The sequence below is a fragment of the Xiphias gladius genome, chromosome 4 (genome assembly GCF_016859285.1).
Source record: "Xiphias gladius isolate SHS-SW01 ecotype Sanya breed wild chromosome 4, ASM1685928v1, whole genome shotgun sequence".
Classification (NCBI taxonomy): domain Eukaryota; kingdom Metazoa; phylum Chordata; class Actinopteri; order Istiophoriformes; family Xiphiidae; genus Xiphias; species Xiphias gladius.
Genome location: NC_053403.1, coordinates 11,654,841 through 11,672,203, shown reverse-complemented (window position 1 = coordinate 11,672,203; position 17,363 = coordinate 11,654,841). Strand labels below are relative to the sequence as shown.

The 17,363-nt window shown below is 42.1% G+C and overlaps 1 protein-coding gene and 1 long non-coding RNA gene across 2 annotated transcripts in view; one reads left to right on the top strand and one right to left on the bottom strand.

Moving 5' to 3' along the window:
• stxbp5a (syntaxin binding protein 5a (tomosyn)) overlaps positions 1–17,363 on the bottom strand; it is a 90,811-nt gene that overhangs the window by 2,213 nt on the left and 71,235 nt on the right. The window contains exons 13-26 of the mRNA XM_040126210.1: positions 17,071–17,218; positions 14,002–14,069; positions 12,525–12,565; positions 11,912–12,132; positions 10,270–10,451; positions 9,742–9,867; positions 9,173–9,324; positions 7,536–7,605; positions 4,145–4,220; positions 3,243–3,315; positions 3,080–3,085; positions 2,396–2,407; positions 1,871–2,233; positions 783–1,152 (exon numbers count right to left, since the gene is read on the bottom strand). Coding sequence (XP_039982144.1) covers positions 783–1,152; positions 1,871–2,233; positions 2,396–2,407; positions 3,080–3,085; positions 3,243–3,315; positions 4,145–4,220; positions 7,536–7,605; positions 9,173–9,324; positions 9,742–9,867; positions 10,270–10,451; positions 11,912–12,132; positions 12,525–12,565; positions 14,002–14,069; positions 17,071–17,218 — 1,908 coding nt within the window. The remainder of the gene's footprint in view (positions 1–782; positions 1,153–1,870; positions 2,234–2,395; positions 2,408–3,079; positions 3,086–3,242; positions 3,316–4,144; positions 4,221–7,535; positions 7,606–9,172; positions 9,325–9,741; positions 9,868–10,269; positions 10,452–11,911; positions 12,133–12,524; positions 12,566–14,001; positions 14,070–17,070; positions 17,219–17,363) is intronic.
• Positions 2,079–9,992, top strand: LOC120789481. The gene is made up of 3 exons (XR_005707392.1): positions 2,079–2,173; positions 7,523–7,830; positions 9,744–9,992. It is a non-coding gene; the product is annotated as an uncharacterized LOC120789481 (long non-coding RNA).

Genomic DNA, 17,363 nt, shown 5'->3' with positions numbered 1-17,363 from the left:
CACTGCATGAAAATCAACCTGCTGTACGCCTGTGTGCGTGTGTGTGTGTGTGTGTGTGTGTGTGTGTGTGTGTGTGTGTGTGTGTGTGAATGCCTGTGTCAGTTATTCCTAACCTTGTGACGCTGGCTTTAATTAAGACAATGTTTAAGCCAAGTTAATGGTGCAGCGCTGAGGGGTTTAGTTTGGCACTGGGGTCAAGGGAGGAACGTAATCCACGGCAGGTCCTCATAAGGACAGAGGTCTGAGGATATATGTGGATGTGTTTGTTATGATTGTGCATCAGGACAATCGTTTTTGTCCTCCTCCAAATATTCATATTTTTGACCAAAATATGGCTAAATACACAATTTCTAACTTAATCCTCATGCATGACTCGGATGAGCTCATATGAAGACACCAGTGCCCGCCGCCTGCTCTGCTATTGGTCAGGACTGATCTATCTTCTCTCATTGGCTAGCTTTGACTTCCTTATATCTAATCACCTTTGTCCTTTTTTACAGTGTTTCATTCTCAAAAGACAGGATTGCGTGGAGTTTCGTTGCAATACCGACCAAATACCGGCAAAAATTCTGACCCTCCAACATCTTTTGTTTTTAAAAACACAAACTCAAGTTTCATACTGCTCCCTGTGAATGTGTTCAAACATACCGTGCAAAATTGAAGGGGATCACATCTACTTAAATCCAATAACCTGATTTATTCAAACTGACTTTGACTGATGCATTTTATTTATAATCCACTATTTCTGCTTGATCTTTGATGCAGACTGACATGTTTCTCACCTGAGGGTCATGATGTGGCCGTTGGCACAGAAACAAGCCACGCACACGCCTTGGCTCATCTGCACCACATCTGCCCGTAAGATGAAGGAGGTCTCTGTGATGCTGTGTTTATAGATACAGGTCTGGGAGGGGAGGGAAATGATTTTGGCCTGTTTCTCTGAACACACCACGGCGTAGTGGCTCTCGTTGAGGTCCTGGGAGGTGGAAGGCGACACGGAGACGGGCCGGCGCTTGCGGACCTTCTCTCTGTCTTCACCATCTGCTGTAGCGTTCGGTTCATACCAAGGCTCATATGCAGGAGGCAGCTGGGACCCTGTGGAGTCCAGGACAGCTATCCGCAAGATGCTCCTCTTCAGCCTTACCAACATGCCTGGTGAATGAAAGGAAAAAGCTTGTTACTGAAATTTGAATGTAAACTCAGTTGGTTTGATCTTTTTCATAGGACAGCTGTTTTATGGAAACCCTTTAACCTTAATTTTAGATGGACAGTTTTCTATGGGCATTATACAGTTTGTAAATTCCACAGGTTGCACATTATTTTTGCGCATAGGTGCACAATTTCCTTTATCTTTGCATGTTTGGTTTTTGTCTGCTGTTTGTTGCAAAGGCAACATGTCCTTAAAGTATAAACGGTATCCTACCTTACCTTTCCTTCATCTTATATAATGTACTTCCAATTTTTTTGATTTTCATCTTTTAATTTTAAAAAGTACCCTCTGGCAGCAATGCTCCACAAAATTTAGGAGTGCAGCAGTAAAAGCAAGAGGAAGAAATTATCAAATGAAATGCATTCAACTTGTTTTTTAGGCATCAAGGACATACACAATTTGTTTTGTTGAGAAACACCAAATGTAAACGTAACTGTGTCTTGTGTAGTAGAAAACAAGGTGCCTTTTTTCTGGTCCCGAGGTTAATGATAATAAAAAACCTGACATTTTAGTCCTAAGTTTTCACCGAAATGCAAAAAAAATCCACAAATCAATCACATTTTGTCCAGTAGTCGAGTCCATCTGACCATCATTTACCATAGCAACAAAACTGTTATCTATTTTCCATCCTTTCCTCCCCTCCATGATCCCATTACCCACCCGTAGGTGAAATGATAACCGGCTGCAGTTGCCTTTGCTCCCCGGCAGGTGGCAATGTGAGAGCCAGGGCCAGCACGGTTCCCAGGGAGGTGCCCACATACAGGCAGTGTGTCAAAGTGCTGTCCCCCTTCCGGGCGAAGGTCTCGCAGAAGTGGAACGAGCTGATGGCCTCCCGGGCTTCCTTGTCGATGCTGGTGACACTGGAGGAGCGAGAGCGGCTGAAAGAATTGTCCCGGTGGTCTAATGGGTTGGCACCCCGCGGCGGGCATACAGACAGGAGGACAGTGAGGAGAGAACAGAGAGGTAAAGCACCCGCGATGCGAGGACAGTACGAGACAGACAAGACACAGTTCATAGCATTTGCACAGTCCACAGTAAATTTAACCCTTTGGAAGATAAATGTGCTTGGGGTTGAAGTTTTACAGCAAACTCAAGACATACCAGCTGTGTAACAACTGTATTCAATAATTACTGATCTCTGTAAGATTTTGAAAGTGGTGATCCAGGAAAATGGGAGAGGGAGCATAGGTTTGCACTCTTAACTGCTGGTAAATGTAACAAAGACTGTTGTACATACAGATGGATCTGATAATTCAAGTCAGTCGGTCAACAGAGAAGCATCAGCTTAAACCTGATTGACGACGATTTCCAATTTTACAGGTGTCCTACAAATCCAGTGCAGACATGCGTTTGCACATTTTCACAAACAGATCAACATTTTGAAAATGTTCAAACCCCAATCAGTAGTTCTATTAGTATAAAACATCTGGCTGTCAGGCACTTTGGTTGCAGGTGCATAACACTGAGACTCTACAGGTAAATATCTTGGCACTTGCACATTTTAATTTGGCCCCTTACAAATCAAATGTTCCATCCATGGAACGTTAGAAGAACGTGGTACACCCCTGTAGAAGAAAATGTCTCTCTCTTTTTTAAGAGTGACAGTATTTCTATTTATTTCGTAAAGGAACCAATCAGACAGAGAAAGGAAAGACACGAAGAGCACAGAAGAGAAAGAGAAAGCTGCAAAAGTTACAGTAAGCTTTACAGTGAGATGGAGTGTGCAAAGTTTAGCTTAGCATCACTGACCTCTAATAAGACCCCCACCAAGGTCAAAAGGTGGGAGTGCGGCAGAGAATTTCATACTGAATTTGTTCCAAAAATATTGTTTGGTTCAATGGGTTTCGGTTCAGATCAGATCAGTGCTACTTTCATCTCATGCAAACTTAGAAGAACATATGCACAGCTTGCCAATTTTGAGGCTAATAACCAGATAAAACTGGACTAATGAAATGTGATGGAGTCCAGTTGGAATGAGAGAGATATACTGCATATCATACAAATTGTTTGGAGACACGAAGTCAAGGCTTACCCAAGTCTGGCTTTAGCTCAGTAGGCAAGCTTAATTTCCGTGACATCTTTGCTGGAAAAAAGAGAACATCCCTCTTTACAAACACATGTCTAAGCTAACACAGGATGCCATGCAAAGCCAGATAACTAGCATCGGTGTAGGATTGTGCACAGGGCTTAAATACACAAAAAAGGTCAGAAGGCTGTGGAACAAGTGCCTGGGGATCGTTTCATTGACTAGAAGAGCCAAAATGCTTTACACAGGAGGAGACACTGCGTGAGGACAGACCCCGTGTTTCACAGAGGCATGCTGTGACGGACAAAACAAAGGTGGGTGACGTCTGGTTGCACAATGCCCTGGAAGAGAGGACTGGTAAAGGTACATCAAAACTGCACAGCCATTCAGGACCCTCATGCCACAGGAGCATGCACCAAGAACAAGAAGGTAACAGGAAATATAAAATATTGAAGAGGAGATGGAAGAAGACAGTGGAGAAGATGGTCAAAAGTTAATATGGAAGTCAACTAGTTATTGTAGGCCAAGTGAATTTTGGTCACAGTTTCATAACTTGCTTCTCTCATTAATAATTACCCAAAGATTTCTCAGCAAGTACAGGCTACACTTGTTTACTGTATGTCTGCTAGTCCCACCATGATCATCTCCTACCACTTCTCCGTCCCCATCTAAATCCATAGTTTTTCATATAATGCAAAATTTACTGGATTTTTTGATCTGGATCACTACTCTTTTCATTCTGAGGGTATGGATGAGGGCATTACATATTATTTCTCTGTCTGTAGGTGAAAGAAGTAGAAGAATTGCTACTGTGTGTGATAAAACCCATCTTAGCAAGTAAAAAGTTCGATAGGAGCACCATGTAAAGCAGGCTGAATACATTTTTTGTTTTCATTTAGATTTGCAACCTTTGAATGTCTGATGCTCTGAATTTGACTTTTTTGTAGGTTTTTTTGTCGTTCAAAGCTTGCTGTTGTCCAGCTCCTCTCCTTAAATTCTATTTTACCTTCGACTTTTGAAGGCCACTTACTGTAGGTGTTTTCGCCTATTCTAGAGCTGCTGGGAACGATATGAGGACACTAAACTCCATGAACCGGTAAAATGATTAAGGGTCAATGTCTCCATCCTCACAGGTGCACCAAAGCTAAAAGCTCAGTCCGAGATTAAATTAAAAATAAGGGAAAACACTCGCAGGAGTGTACCAAGAGCATGTGGGGCTTTTAAATTAAGATGGGCCTTTCGTGTGAGTATATCGTAAATCTTGAGAATTAGCAAGTTTTAACAGGGTTCATACTAATTAATCGAGGTAATGCTTGGGCACGTTAATAAGAATCCACAATGTTGGCTCCAGCATGGTCAGGTCTTGGCAAAGTCGATAACTCCAGTCTCTATTGTAACAGGCAATTTTAGATACCTACTCACTGTCACCGGAATCTGTAGGAGGGTGGGATTCTGAATCCCTTATTTGAACAGGGAAAAGTGCTTTATGTTACTTAAACAGTGGATAAATAATTATCAACACACACTGGAGGTACACAGAGACACAGGGGACAGATGAGTTACTCTCCGCTCTGAGGTGTCATTGTAGTGTACTGTACAATCAAATCGGGACAGATATCAAACACAGGCACATTTACAATTTGACAGTCGTGCTACGTACATGTAGCATGCAATATGTGTATAAGGCGACTCAGATGTATTGGGTGTCTACTGACAGCTGTAGTCCCACCCTGCTTCCAGGTTAGCCTCTGCTCCAAGAGCTTTAAGTTCTTGATGTATAGTTTTGTGTCCATATACTTCTGTGCTCAACAGTAAAATATGAGTACCTTGTCATTTTAACCAAAAAAAAAAAAAAAGAAAAAAAAAAAGGAATGCAGTTTGTTTATGATTAATACAGTGAGAATCAAAAGATAGTGGAAAAGAAGCTAACCCAGAAGTTGATTTGGACTTTGGCTCCCTATTATCTAGTCTATTTCTACCCATGGTGGAGACTATGACACGGACGACAGAGACAGTTTCTCTACGACAACGAAAGAAAAAAACAAAACAAAACAAAAAAAACGGGGGGACAAATCTGGAGCATGTTTGTCCTGCCTACACAGCCTCTCATGAAAATCTCTGGCCAATCTTACCTCCTCTACCACCTCCATTGTAGAATTGCTGTAGATTGCTGTTTGACGTCAACACTTTAGGGGTGTAAGGGGGAAAGTAAAGTACAGTAAATGTGCAGTTAGAAACACCCTTCGGCTTGTTACTACACACAAGCTATCGCTGTTACCACCGTCACTTTTTTGTCCGCAGCAGCAAAACCGCCCTTTTAATTTCAAGAAAGCTGGTTCAAAATTCAGACACAAATACAAAGTTTTCTGTTATAAAAACCTGCACCCTACAAACAGATTTACCATTGAGAGAATACGATATAATATTACAATTGCCTGCTTTTTAGAAGAAAAAAGAATCAAAACTTTGGCTGGGGAAATCAAGCGAGGTGGAGGCTCTAATCTCTTTTAATCTTATAGCTATCAAAGCTACATGACATCTAAATTTCCGAAATGAAAACCAATTAAATCAATTTTTCCCTGTTTCAGGAGGATATCATAACAAGCGACGTTTCCAACGATTTCAAGTACATTATATGTGAAAAAAAAAACAACGCACCAAGCTTTAGTTTGAAAAAAAGAAAAAAAGGGGTCTGGTTTTTCTATGCACAGAAAAAACACTTCTGTCCTTCTTATTACTGTAAGTGGTTGAGCATTGATACCTGTAAGAGGTACTCTCATTATAACGCTAATCAAACTATTCCAAGATTTTTCTTGAAATAAGTGGCACTATCCTGGCACTAATGGAGCCGTAGTTCATCATACTGCAGCGTATTTCAAAGTAAAACTGGTGAAACTGCATAAGAAGAAGTTTACATTTATTATTAAATTTTTGGTAAGTTTAAACTTATCAAAAGAGAATAAGAAAAAAAAAAACCCTAACCACTTAGGCTACATGACTTTTTGAGGCAGACATTTTTTGCAGGAAGGCACCTTATCTCACTCCGTCCAATGAATAATGCAAAGCAGACAGATGTATCCGACCACAGTCTGGTGGCACCAGACATGGGGGCTGGGACAGCCATCATACCTGGGAAAAGTGGCAGGACTCCAGACTTTGAGATTTGTTTTCTGTCTGACCTTTTTAAAAAGCTCCTTATTTTCAGTGTGCTAATGCCAAGTTACCCCTAATGAGATGGATCTAGGCTGTTGTCTCTTCAAGTACCTTCAGCTGAAATACTAATGACGCAGATGAAGGAGGAGGCAAGTAAAAGAGCAACAGAGCATCTTCCTGCTGCAAAACACAATACACTTTTACACATTCATCAAAGGGATAAATATTTGCTCTTAGAGGTGGTGCATAATGTGGTTAGTGACATAAAGTTGGCAAAGTAAATTGGTATTTTTTTCCTACAGCACAATCTGTTTTGTTTGCTTTCATCTGGTCGTATTCGCTGATATGAAAACTCATTAATATGATAATGGATTAGGAGGAATCAGCTTCAGAACAGTGCACCGAGTGCACATTTAAATGTTTAACTGAAAGATGATCCCTGTTCAAAATCCAAGTGAGAAGTTAACTCACATCATCTTTGCCGGTTTGTTTAACTGTCTGTTAACTGATTCTTTCACAGTTATGCAATTGTGCAGTCACTGAATACGTGAAAAATACCCAAGGAATTTTAGTTTGAATATTTTCTTTTTAGCTAACACTCTGATTAATGTCAATTAATGGGTGTCTCTACCAGAGTGCAGAGTTTTGTTTAACAGTTTCATTCAATTTATAATTTTTAGCTGTCACACTGAGCATCAGAGAGATCAGATACATTTACAGCCCGTTAGCCAGTTTTCCGGGATGAAGAGTGTGATTAAAGCAAATTTATTCCTGTCTATTGAACTCTGCCAAGTGGCAAAAGAATGCATGCACAGATGAGAAAATGCTCTCAAAAACCCATAAACGTATGGTATTAAACTCAAACAGTGCACTTCTAAAGAATGAGGTAGAATGGAATTGAAAGCCAGACAATTTTATGGTTCAACAAAAAAAACCCTTCTACACAGTTCCAATTTGATGAGCTACAATTTCAATAAAACTGTATTAAGAGTAGAGAATCTTTTGAAACGTTAATCTTCTTCCCCAACCATTGCTTCTCTTGCTATCAAATAAATGGTATTAGAAGTATAGTTGTGACTGGGTCTAGAAAGCGCGAAATGTCTGTTATATTTTCCCCCCTTTTCTCTCAACAGGACGCTGAAGGACATGTTACCTGAAGTAGGGGACTTGCAGCGGTCCTCTGACGTGGCTGAGCCCTCGTTGATGTCGCAGAGACCTGCAGCAGAGATCGCACAGTTCGAGCCATTACATACAAAATAAGGCGAAGCAGAAGGAACCATTAGTGTTCATTCTGTGTGCATATAACACTACCTCTTTTTTTTTTTTACCGTTACTGCCAGTTCAGAGAGAACTTCAGATTACGCCATGTTTTTGGGAGACTGGACGAGACAGTATGTGCAGATGGATGATTTCCATGTCTAATGCTCTCTTCAGTTAACGGGTAAATTGATCCACAGACCAGCCTGTATTCCACTCACGAATTAAATTTAAGAAAGACTTAGTGCAATTTCAATCTTTCCTCACCCATTTTTAAGTCGAATTCCTCCCTTTGCTGCCTGCACGTTCGTGTATGAGTGTGCGATCGTGTGTGTGTGTGTGTGTGTGTGTGTGTGTGTGTGTGTGTGACATTGTCCTGTGAGGCAGAAAGCCAAGCGGACAGCAGTCCCTGCTGGCAGATAAACACAGCTGGATGCCTGATTACTGCTCACACTCGCCAAGCTCTGACAGGTGCTAGCCCAGTCAGTGACACCAGATGCTCTGTGTGCACTTACATGTGCACACGCTCGTGTATATGTGAGCATTTGCGAGTGTGTATGTGCCTGTGTGTGCATGCATGCATAGCTGCTCGGCGTATTTGTGCATAAACTATCATAAGCATGAAAAAGAAATCCCTCAGCGTCCACACGCACGGCTGACTAAGTCATCCATCAACTTTTGCTTAAGTGCGGGGAGCGCATCATCATGACACTGCGGCATCATCTACGTAGCCGCACTGCCACCGTCGAACACATGGTGGCAGTGTGTCCATACTGAAGGCATCCTGTTTATCTACCAGTAGTCCTATGAAGCTGCAGTGGCCTGTGTAGAAGGGATGGGCTTTGAGAGTGTGTGTGTGTGTGTGTGTGTGTGTGTGTGTGTGCGTGGATGAGAAGGAGAGGGACAGAAGCAGAGAGAGGCATATTGACAAAAAGAGAGTCAACCAGAGCCCAAAGAAAGAGCTGGCATTTGTGTTGCCAAAGTGCTCCGTCGTTTGTCTACCTTGTGAAGTCAGGATAGCATCATTTCAGATGAGACGTGTGCTGTTTTATAAAATCAATGGCTTTAGTAGCTGGATATTAACAAACAGTAAGCAATAATACGATTAGTGGAAACTTCAGACCAATTTTCAAATATTATATGAAATGGACACCCCTATGCTCACTGGCTGATGGTCTCGCTTACACCAACGCAGTACTTGATACGCGGTATTCAGCTTACATCCAGAGCGGGTATTGTGCTTACTTACTTAATGACAGCACTGTAAATTCAAGAACCATTTGGTCCTTTGTGTGTGCGTGTATATGCACAAAACACGAGGACTTGAGTTGATAACCATGGTTGCTGAGTGTAAAGGAGAAAAGAATCTCTTGCTTGTCCCACAGTGAGACTTCACAGTCACTGTCTTCACACTTGAACATTTTAGCTTTGAGTTGGGGCAAAATGAAAAGAAAAAAATAAAACCTTGGCTGTGTGATTAGTCAGCTGTGGACTTTTCTCCTTCCTATCCCTTTTTCCCTTGTTACCTCCAGAAGGCTGCCGTGTCTTTCTCGGTGACCGTGGCTGTCTCTGGTAGGGGTCATTGGAGCCATAAAGCTCGACAGTCCCCAAGTTGAGGACTACCGTCTTCTGGATGTAGTCCACCACCGCCAGACCATTACTGTTGCCAAACACCACACTGAAGAGAGGTCAGAGAGTTGGGAGGGAAGTGGAAGGAGGAGGAGGAGGAGGAGGAGGAGGAGGAGGAGGAGGAGAAGGAGAAGGAGAAGGAGAAAGGGGTGGGGAGGGCAGGGCGGGGGAAGTCAGGGAACAAGGTTAAAAAGGCAGAAAGATAGAGTGAGATCGGTTAGAGACACATGATTATGAGATTTAATTTGGTTTTTGGAGCTGTAAACAATCAAATCTGCAAATTTTTTCCTACTGCTTCAAATACAAAATTGTATGTATGCACGTCCACTTCTGTATATTTTGTCCTTATAAAATGGTCTGTATAGATCTTAGGTATTTTGTTTTTTAACCTCAGATGAAACAGCATGATCTTTCCAGAAGAAACTTCCACTTGATTCTAGTTTTGACTAAGTGTGTGTGTACTTACAGGCCGTAGGAGGAATTGATCGCCAGACTTGTGATCTGCTGAGGAGGCTCTCCACTCACCCACACTAACTGGACCACCAAATCTACCTGATAACCTGGAGACTGCTTCAGAGGAGTACTGCGCACTCTGGAGAAGAAGAAGACAGAGTGGGATGGAGAGGAACAGGGACAGCAAGAAAAAAAACAGAGAGGAGGAAAAAATGAAAGGGAGAGACACACCAACAGAAAAAAAAAAGGTTTCATAAAGATTATAAAGAGATGTGATAAGTGGTGCAGCTGCAGTTCTGAGGCAGTTGTGCGTTGAGTGTCTGGCTTGAGTGGTTGCAAGGGGATGATGGGGAGACTGAGGTTGAGACTGCTTCAGGCGCTGACTAAGTCTGTGCAAGTGTGCTTGAGGCAAAAAGCAAGACTCTTGTGTGCATGAGTGCGTATGAGTATGTGTGTGCAAGCGTTCCTGGCGCTTATCAGAGTTCATGTACAGTTCTTCTGTGTGTGTGTGTGTGTGTGTGTGTCTGTGTGTGTTTCATACTTGAGGCATGGCATGTTGCCTCCGTCAGAGTTGTTGCTGCTGGTGGAGGGGTGTGAAGGCGGGCCGCTTGTCTGAGGGGAGGCACCGGGTGTCGGAAGCGCCGATGTCTGTTCCCCACCCCCACCCCCGCCGTCTGGAGACTCTATGTCATTCAGCTCGTACTGCATTCGCACCTCTAGTAGCTGTATGAGACAACACACACATAGTTGCACGGAAAAACATTGACAGAGGAGAAGATATTAGAAAATTTATAAAAGAGGATATCACAGAACTCATGATGACGACACAAAACTCTTAAACAGCAATCCCTCTGAGGATGGGAAGAGTCATATGACCGTAAATGACATCCGCATCACTTTGATGATAGATTTGTTTGTGACACGTGCGTGTGCATGTGTGTGTAGGCAGACTGCGAGTCAAAGAGGTCCTCCAATACTGAAATATTCCATCCCTTCTAAGTCCTCCTTCAGGCTACTTCTCTGCAACTTCCGCCTTCGCACCGACACACAAACATCACCTAAATTCACATATATACACACACACATACACACACACACACGCAACGCCTCTAAACTCCTCTCTCTTCGCATTCTGTCAGTCTCATTAGCCCCACTGATATGTGGGAGTGAAGAGCAATCAGTGCCCTTCTTCAGATTCTCACTCCCGCCTGCCTCTGTCCGACTCTACCTTCATTTCTACAAGGTTATAGGGAGGTGTCTGATCTTGTGCAAAGGGAGGCGGTTCTCTGACACATGCATAAGCACTGGCAGTCACCCACAGAAAAACCGCTCGGCTTCTAACAGGAAGATGGCTGATTTGGATCCATCTCCCTTGAACGACTGCCTCCAAGGTGCTCTTAAGACTGCAGATTCGCGAAAACCTCTGGCTTCAAGCTCAGTTTGTTTGGAAGAACAAAAGATTTGGATATTTAGGACGAATAGTGCTGGACACATACAGGGAACCAATTTAAAAAAAAATACATAAATAAAGTTCATTAACGGACCTGTGCAGAAAAACACAAAGTACTGCCCACGGACTGCACTTTGATTGACAAGGGATCTCTGTGAAGTGTAGGGCCACAGCAGCACAGCAATGACTGCCTAGCAAGAGAAATGTTGCCAAAATTATAAATAAATAAAGTATCTCGCTGGTTACCAATTTAACACTCCACTGCTCCAATGGTCAACAGCAGAAACAAAGCATATACGTGCACATTCGCCTCACTTGTAATATAGGAGCTGTGAGCCTGCACTCACAGATTAAACCGAAGTTCTTTCTCTTTATGTCACTAAACACTGACTCCCATCGCACACCCCCATAAGCACTCGCGTCGCTATCGAGGCAGATTATAATGACGGTCTAGCTTTGCTTGTTCACTGCGCCGTCTGTTGGCATGGCAACCATACTGTCTTTGACTCGGCAGATCTTTGAGGTGTGTGTGTGTGTGTGTGTGTTTGTGCATGTCTCACAACAGTGCTGAGGGCAAATGACAAACAACAGGAAAATGTCCTCTTGATGGAGAGCTACAGAGTTATGTCCCATATCGATGTCCATGACTGCATGTAAGAGTCTTAAAGTGAAAAATATATATATACATATATTATACACACGCACACACCGCACATTGTAAACCGTTACCCACCTGCACCACCTCAGTAGTTACTTCCAGCTTGCTGAAGCGGTACATGATAACGTTGGCTGACACCCCAGCCACACACAGCATCCGGCTCTCAGGGCACCAGGCCATAATCTGAATGGCAAAGGGGTCTTCGTCTGACACGTCCATGCCGGCTTTGTCTTCCTTTGACCGGTTTCTGTCAAACACCTTCGCTGTTTTGAGCTTATAGAGCACCTGGAGCATTACTAGGAAAAAAAAGTAGGAGTGGAGAAAATATCAGTTGCAATCCGGGGTCATCAGACATAGATACCGAATCTGGCTCCTGACAATATCAAATCAGAAGCTGTGTGGCACTTTGAACTTGAAATAGTTAATTAGTACTGTAACACCTTATATTACCACTACTTATTTTGTTTATATTTAAAAAATGTTCAAATTTTGAATACTTTATTGGAAAAAAAAAGGATTATCATAAAGTTTTTCTATGAGATTTTCTTTCATTTTTCTACCCTTTCTCTCTCAAATTTTGACTGAAGCTCAAAGGGTCCTTTGTTGTCTGTTGTTTGTCTGAAAACTTCCAGACAATAATTATCATTTTGTGAAGCATAGATAAAGCTTAGCTGTTGAGAGAACTCACTTGCAGAGGCATCCCAGAACTTCACAGTTCCATCAGCATGGCTGGGAATCGAAGAGAAGGAAGAAAAAGGACGTGAGATGAATTTAAATTTGTGACCCGCTGTCTTACAGTTTCAGAGATTAAAGTTAAAAAGCCAGTTTGTCAGATTTGGAGCATTAAAGCATCTCTAGAATATCCATTAAAGACAATTCTCATTTAGAAAAAAATTTTTTTGGATTACTTTGCTGTTCTAAGGCATTTACAACAAAATCAGGTTAGTAAACCAGGTAGTAAACCAATCAAGTTAAATATTCAGCAACTAACATATTTTATTTAGTCCCCATTTATCATTTAATCCGACCATAGATCTCTCCTTTATAATAACTAGGTATAGTTTATGGCCAAAAGTATAAGGACAACCTTGTCCACATACTTTTTGTACTTTTGTTCTGGGACTGTTTTTCATGGCTTAGGCCCCTTAGTTCCAATTATGGGAAATCTTAATGCTACAGCATAAAATGATATTTTGTGCAATAGTGTGCTTCTGACTTTGTGGCGCTAGTTTAGGGAAGGGTCCTTTGCTGACAATGCCTCCATGCACACAAGTGTGGTCCATAAAGAAATGGTTTCCCATGTTTGGTGTAGGGGAATTTGAATGGCCTGCACAGAGCCATGACCTCAACCCAATCCGACACCAGAACCAGGACGTGTCGCCCAACATCAATACCTGACCTCACTAAAGCTTTTGCGACTGAACGGGAGCAAATCCCTGCAGAACAGGTTCCAAAATCGTGTGGAAAGCCTTCCCAGAAGAGTGGAGGCTGTTATGATAACACATTGGTGCCCAAGGTTTTGCATGACATGTTCAACAGCCACGTATGGGTGAAACGTTCATGTGGCTACACATTTTTTGGCCAGTTAGTGTAAATTCACTTTGTTAAAACGAGTAAATGAGGCGAACACGTGTAATGACAGTACACAGGATTACGCTCATCAACAGGTGGTAAGCTTGACAGCTTCCCCGTTCAGTGTCAAAGAGAAGAACACTGCCAGAAAATATGTATTTTCGTTGTCATCGTCACTCCTCATTGTTTTTGTCGCCAGTTCAGCCAAGTGGATCGGGAGCGAAATATTTTTTTACTCTTTGAGAGGGAGAGAAAAACCTGGACAGAATGGTAATACAGCATGTAGGAGTGAGGAGAGAGGGAGGAAGGAGAGGAGTGAGAGCCTCCTACTGCCAAACCCATACCTCAATGTCACTTCTGCGGTGCATGTGTTCTGTTAAAAACTCCCCTTCTCCCCTTGTTGACAGCTTAGTGTGGGATAATAAACATCAAAATGGAGCAAAGTGCACATGACTGGAATATATAAAGGCTTACAGTAAATATTTTAAGACAGGCTCCTCTGCTGTGTTGACCTGACAGTGCAGGAGAGGTGAAAGTAATTGAGTTGCGGCAAGACGATAATGATAATGCTAATGAAATCAGTATTGTCTTACCCAGTGATGATGATCTCTGGGTAGCTTTGTGTGCCTTGACCCCAGTTTCCACCACTAATAGGCCATTCCTGGATAGACAGCAGACACACACATTGCATTAGAGAGAATGAGAGAGTACAGGAAGGAGTACACCTTTGTCAGTAAACAGCGTGTCAATAGAAACATTGATTTCAGAAACAGATGACATGATCAAACTGCAAATGCGTAAGTGCGCCTGGGAAAAACAGGCAGGTATCCTTTGTGTACGTCTCTCAGCGTGTCTTTCAATTACAGATTATGCACCTCAATGCATGTGTGTCACCATCTGAGAGTGGGTGCGCGCGCGCGTGTGTGTGTGTGTGTGTGTGTTGATGGGGGGTTTGGCTTTGAACACGTTGACACATACAAAGGTCAGCAGGATGACTCATAGTGATCTTTTTGTGCGAATGCCCTCCTGCAGCTCAGCCAGGCCTTCACTTAACAAAAAAAAGGAAAAGCAGCAACCAGGTTGGGTCAGTACATGCTGACATTTCCAACAGAAAGCTAGAACAAGGCGACGGCGAAAAAGAAAATAGGCATACATAATGGCTGAAAGAGCAGGGGGTCTGTCGAAGATGATACAGGGATAAGAGAAGAGAATGAGAGGAGAGGAGGGGGGGTATAGAGCCGGTTCGTTAGGTGATATGACACAACTATATATTCCATTTACCTTTACGGAAACGTTGAGAAATATACTTCCAAATTAACGTAGCATGTGGAGTTATGTATGAATGTGGCCTTTATCCTGTAACCTTGTTGTTCTTGGTGTATGCCAGGATGGTTAGAGGGTGTAGTGTGGGACATTTACATTTCTAATTTAGGCATTTAGCTCTTCTATGGCACTGTGATCCAGAGTGACATGAAAAAAGAAAATTCTGCCCTCAGGATACTTCTACATTTTTATACATCTCTATGGTGGGAGGTGAAGTAGCTGTAATTTATTTTATTTATTTTTATTAAAGTAAAAATCTGGTTTGTCTGCTTTTGCTTAAGAAAGGTCGCCTATATAGGAGTAGTTATTGGTTTCTGTGGCAACATAGTCACACCTATTTTATACTTCTGTGATTTAATGACAATTTCTTACAAAGTTTGTCATTTGGTTGTGCTAACTCTAGGAACAATACTATGGGCTTTATATTTCTGAAATACGGTGCAGATGCAAACGCAAGCAAAATCTCCGGGCGCAAACACAAATGGGTTTGACCAGCAGCTTTTTTTTTTGCAATCTCGGTGAACACAGGCCCAGGAAACAAGGCGCAAACCAGGCACAGCTGGGCGCAACGTGGAAGAAAGGCCGAATACATTATCAGTAGGAGGAATACAGAATCGGGAGCTGGAGTTGGGGTGAGTTGCAGCACTGACCAGTCACATTAAAACCAAAATGAAAACAAGAACAAAAGAACACACAACACCCCAAATATTATTATACATCGTCCCCAAATATGCTGTCAATGATAGAATTAATAGGCAGCTGATGTATATAGGTGCAGCAGTTGCAGGAATATAAGCAGGGCTGGTTATAGTTGTGAAAAGAATTAGCTTACAGGCTAATTCATTTAACTTAAAGTACAATAAATGTATAAAAATCTATTTGCACTCCTATCATAGCGCTCCTTATCTATCCAAAAAAAAAAAAATCATGAAACAAGCCTTATATCTTTAGACAAACAAATACAAAATAGAGTTTGGACATTTACCAGTTAGTATTTCGAAAAAATGCACAAGGTCAGCTAATGTTAAATCCCAGTGTCTCAAAGATTTAAATATGCAATGAAGATATCCAAGCTGTGCCAGCGACGCGTAAAGTAAGCAGGATTTTGGAGAGAGGCGTGAGTGTGCACTTATGCCACTTAGTTAGTTCTGAGCAGGAGGAAAAAACAAGTGGACATAATGCACTGAAATTATGTGGGGTGCTTCCGCTTCTGAATGAACTATCAGTGCATTTATTTTTAACCTTTTATTGCCTCTTGCCGTTGCGCGCCCCAACAGCAGCAGCTCTGAGCCTATATTTAATTATGATTCGGGTCAGGTCTTATATTGACGGGGCGAGCCGCGTCCAGAATTGACTTAGAGATCACTTAAGGTAACAGATCGAAAACTGTACCCGTGCAGGATTCTGCTCCAGAGATAAAAACAACCTCACATGTGGGAAAGTGAGAAAATCTTCTCACTAGCAAGTTTTATTTTATTAATTTCATTTTGTGGTGTTATTGATTATATGGATATGCTTCTATGCACATAAGCCACAGATGCAAATACAGTATTTAGCCTAGAAACATGACTGCGAGTGGCAAAATGCATTGTAAAAACCCTTTTCACATGAGAGAAAAAAAAAAAACCTTTTGACATGGAGTTTGGACTTTTGATTTTAATAAAAATTTCCTGAGAGAGTCGATGGAGCTCAGGACTCACCCTGAAGAAAGCCGTGTTACTGCAGATGATTTTTACGGTCAAACTGAATCTGTGAGTAAAGGCTTTCCAGTCCGATGTTTGGAGAAACACCGAGCATTATTTATTATTAGTTCCTGACCGACCCTGTCGCAGTGTCTGGACGTTTAAATAATTTATGATTATTTACGCTGCTGTGCCATTAATGTGTAAAATTGCGCACAGCCCGTCTTTCAAATCAGACATTGTGGACGAAACATCATTTGAAAAAATCATTTGTGCGGCCGTGTGATGCATACTGGTGTTTGATGAACTCCACAGGAAAGAACTGACATTCTACAAGTTGCTGTCAGCAGCTCACTCGTCACATAGAACAACAGTCCTGATGTTACCGCAGAACTCTGAGCCACCGGATTACACTCACGTGGATAATATTGGCAGTAATCTTTCTCAGCCACGTTAAAAGATGTATTTTGATGGCTATATCAATCTGCAGTAGTAGGAAGCGGGTGGGAGTGTCACCAGTTCTTCAACTGTTTGCTAAAACAAGTGATATTGTTCAACTGGTACCCTTTCAATACTTAACTTCCATTTAAGAAAGATATATCAGTAAACAACAGGATGCGCTGTTACAACATACAGTAGAGGTTTCCTGTACAGTACCTTTTTGCTGTAGCCCTGTCGTTTCTGCCGCGAGCCAACAGAGTAAAGTGCAGGTATGAGGTCCACAGAGCAGTCGGCAAAGTACTCGCAGCAGGTCACAGGAGACTCGTGGATAGTCAGAGGGTAGGGGTTCTCAAATATGGGGTAGCTGTTAGCAAGAGAGCACAGACAAAGTCGCTCTCAAATAAATTGGTCTGTCTGCCCAGTATCAGTGCATTAGTCTCATTCAGTATCGCATGGAAACTAAAGCACAAGATTTATGGGAGTAAGTTATACCGTGATATAGAGTAGAG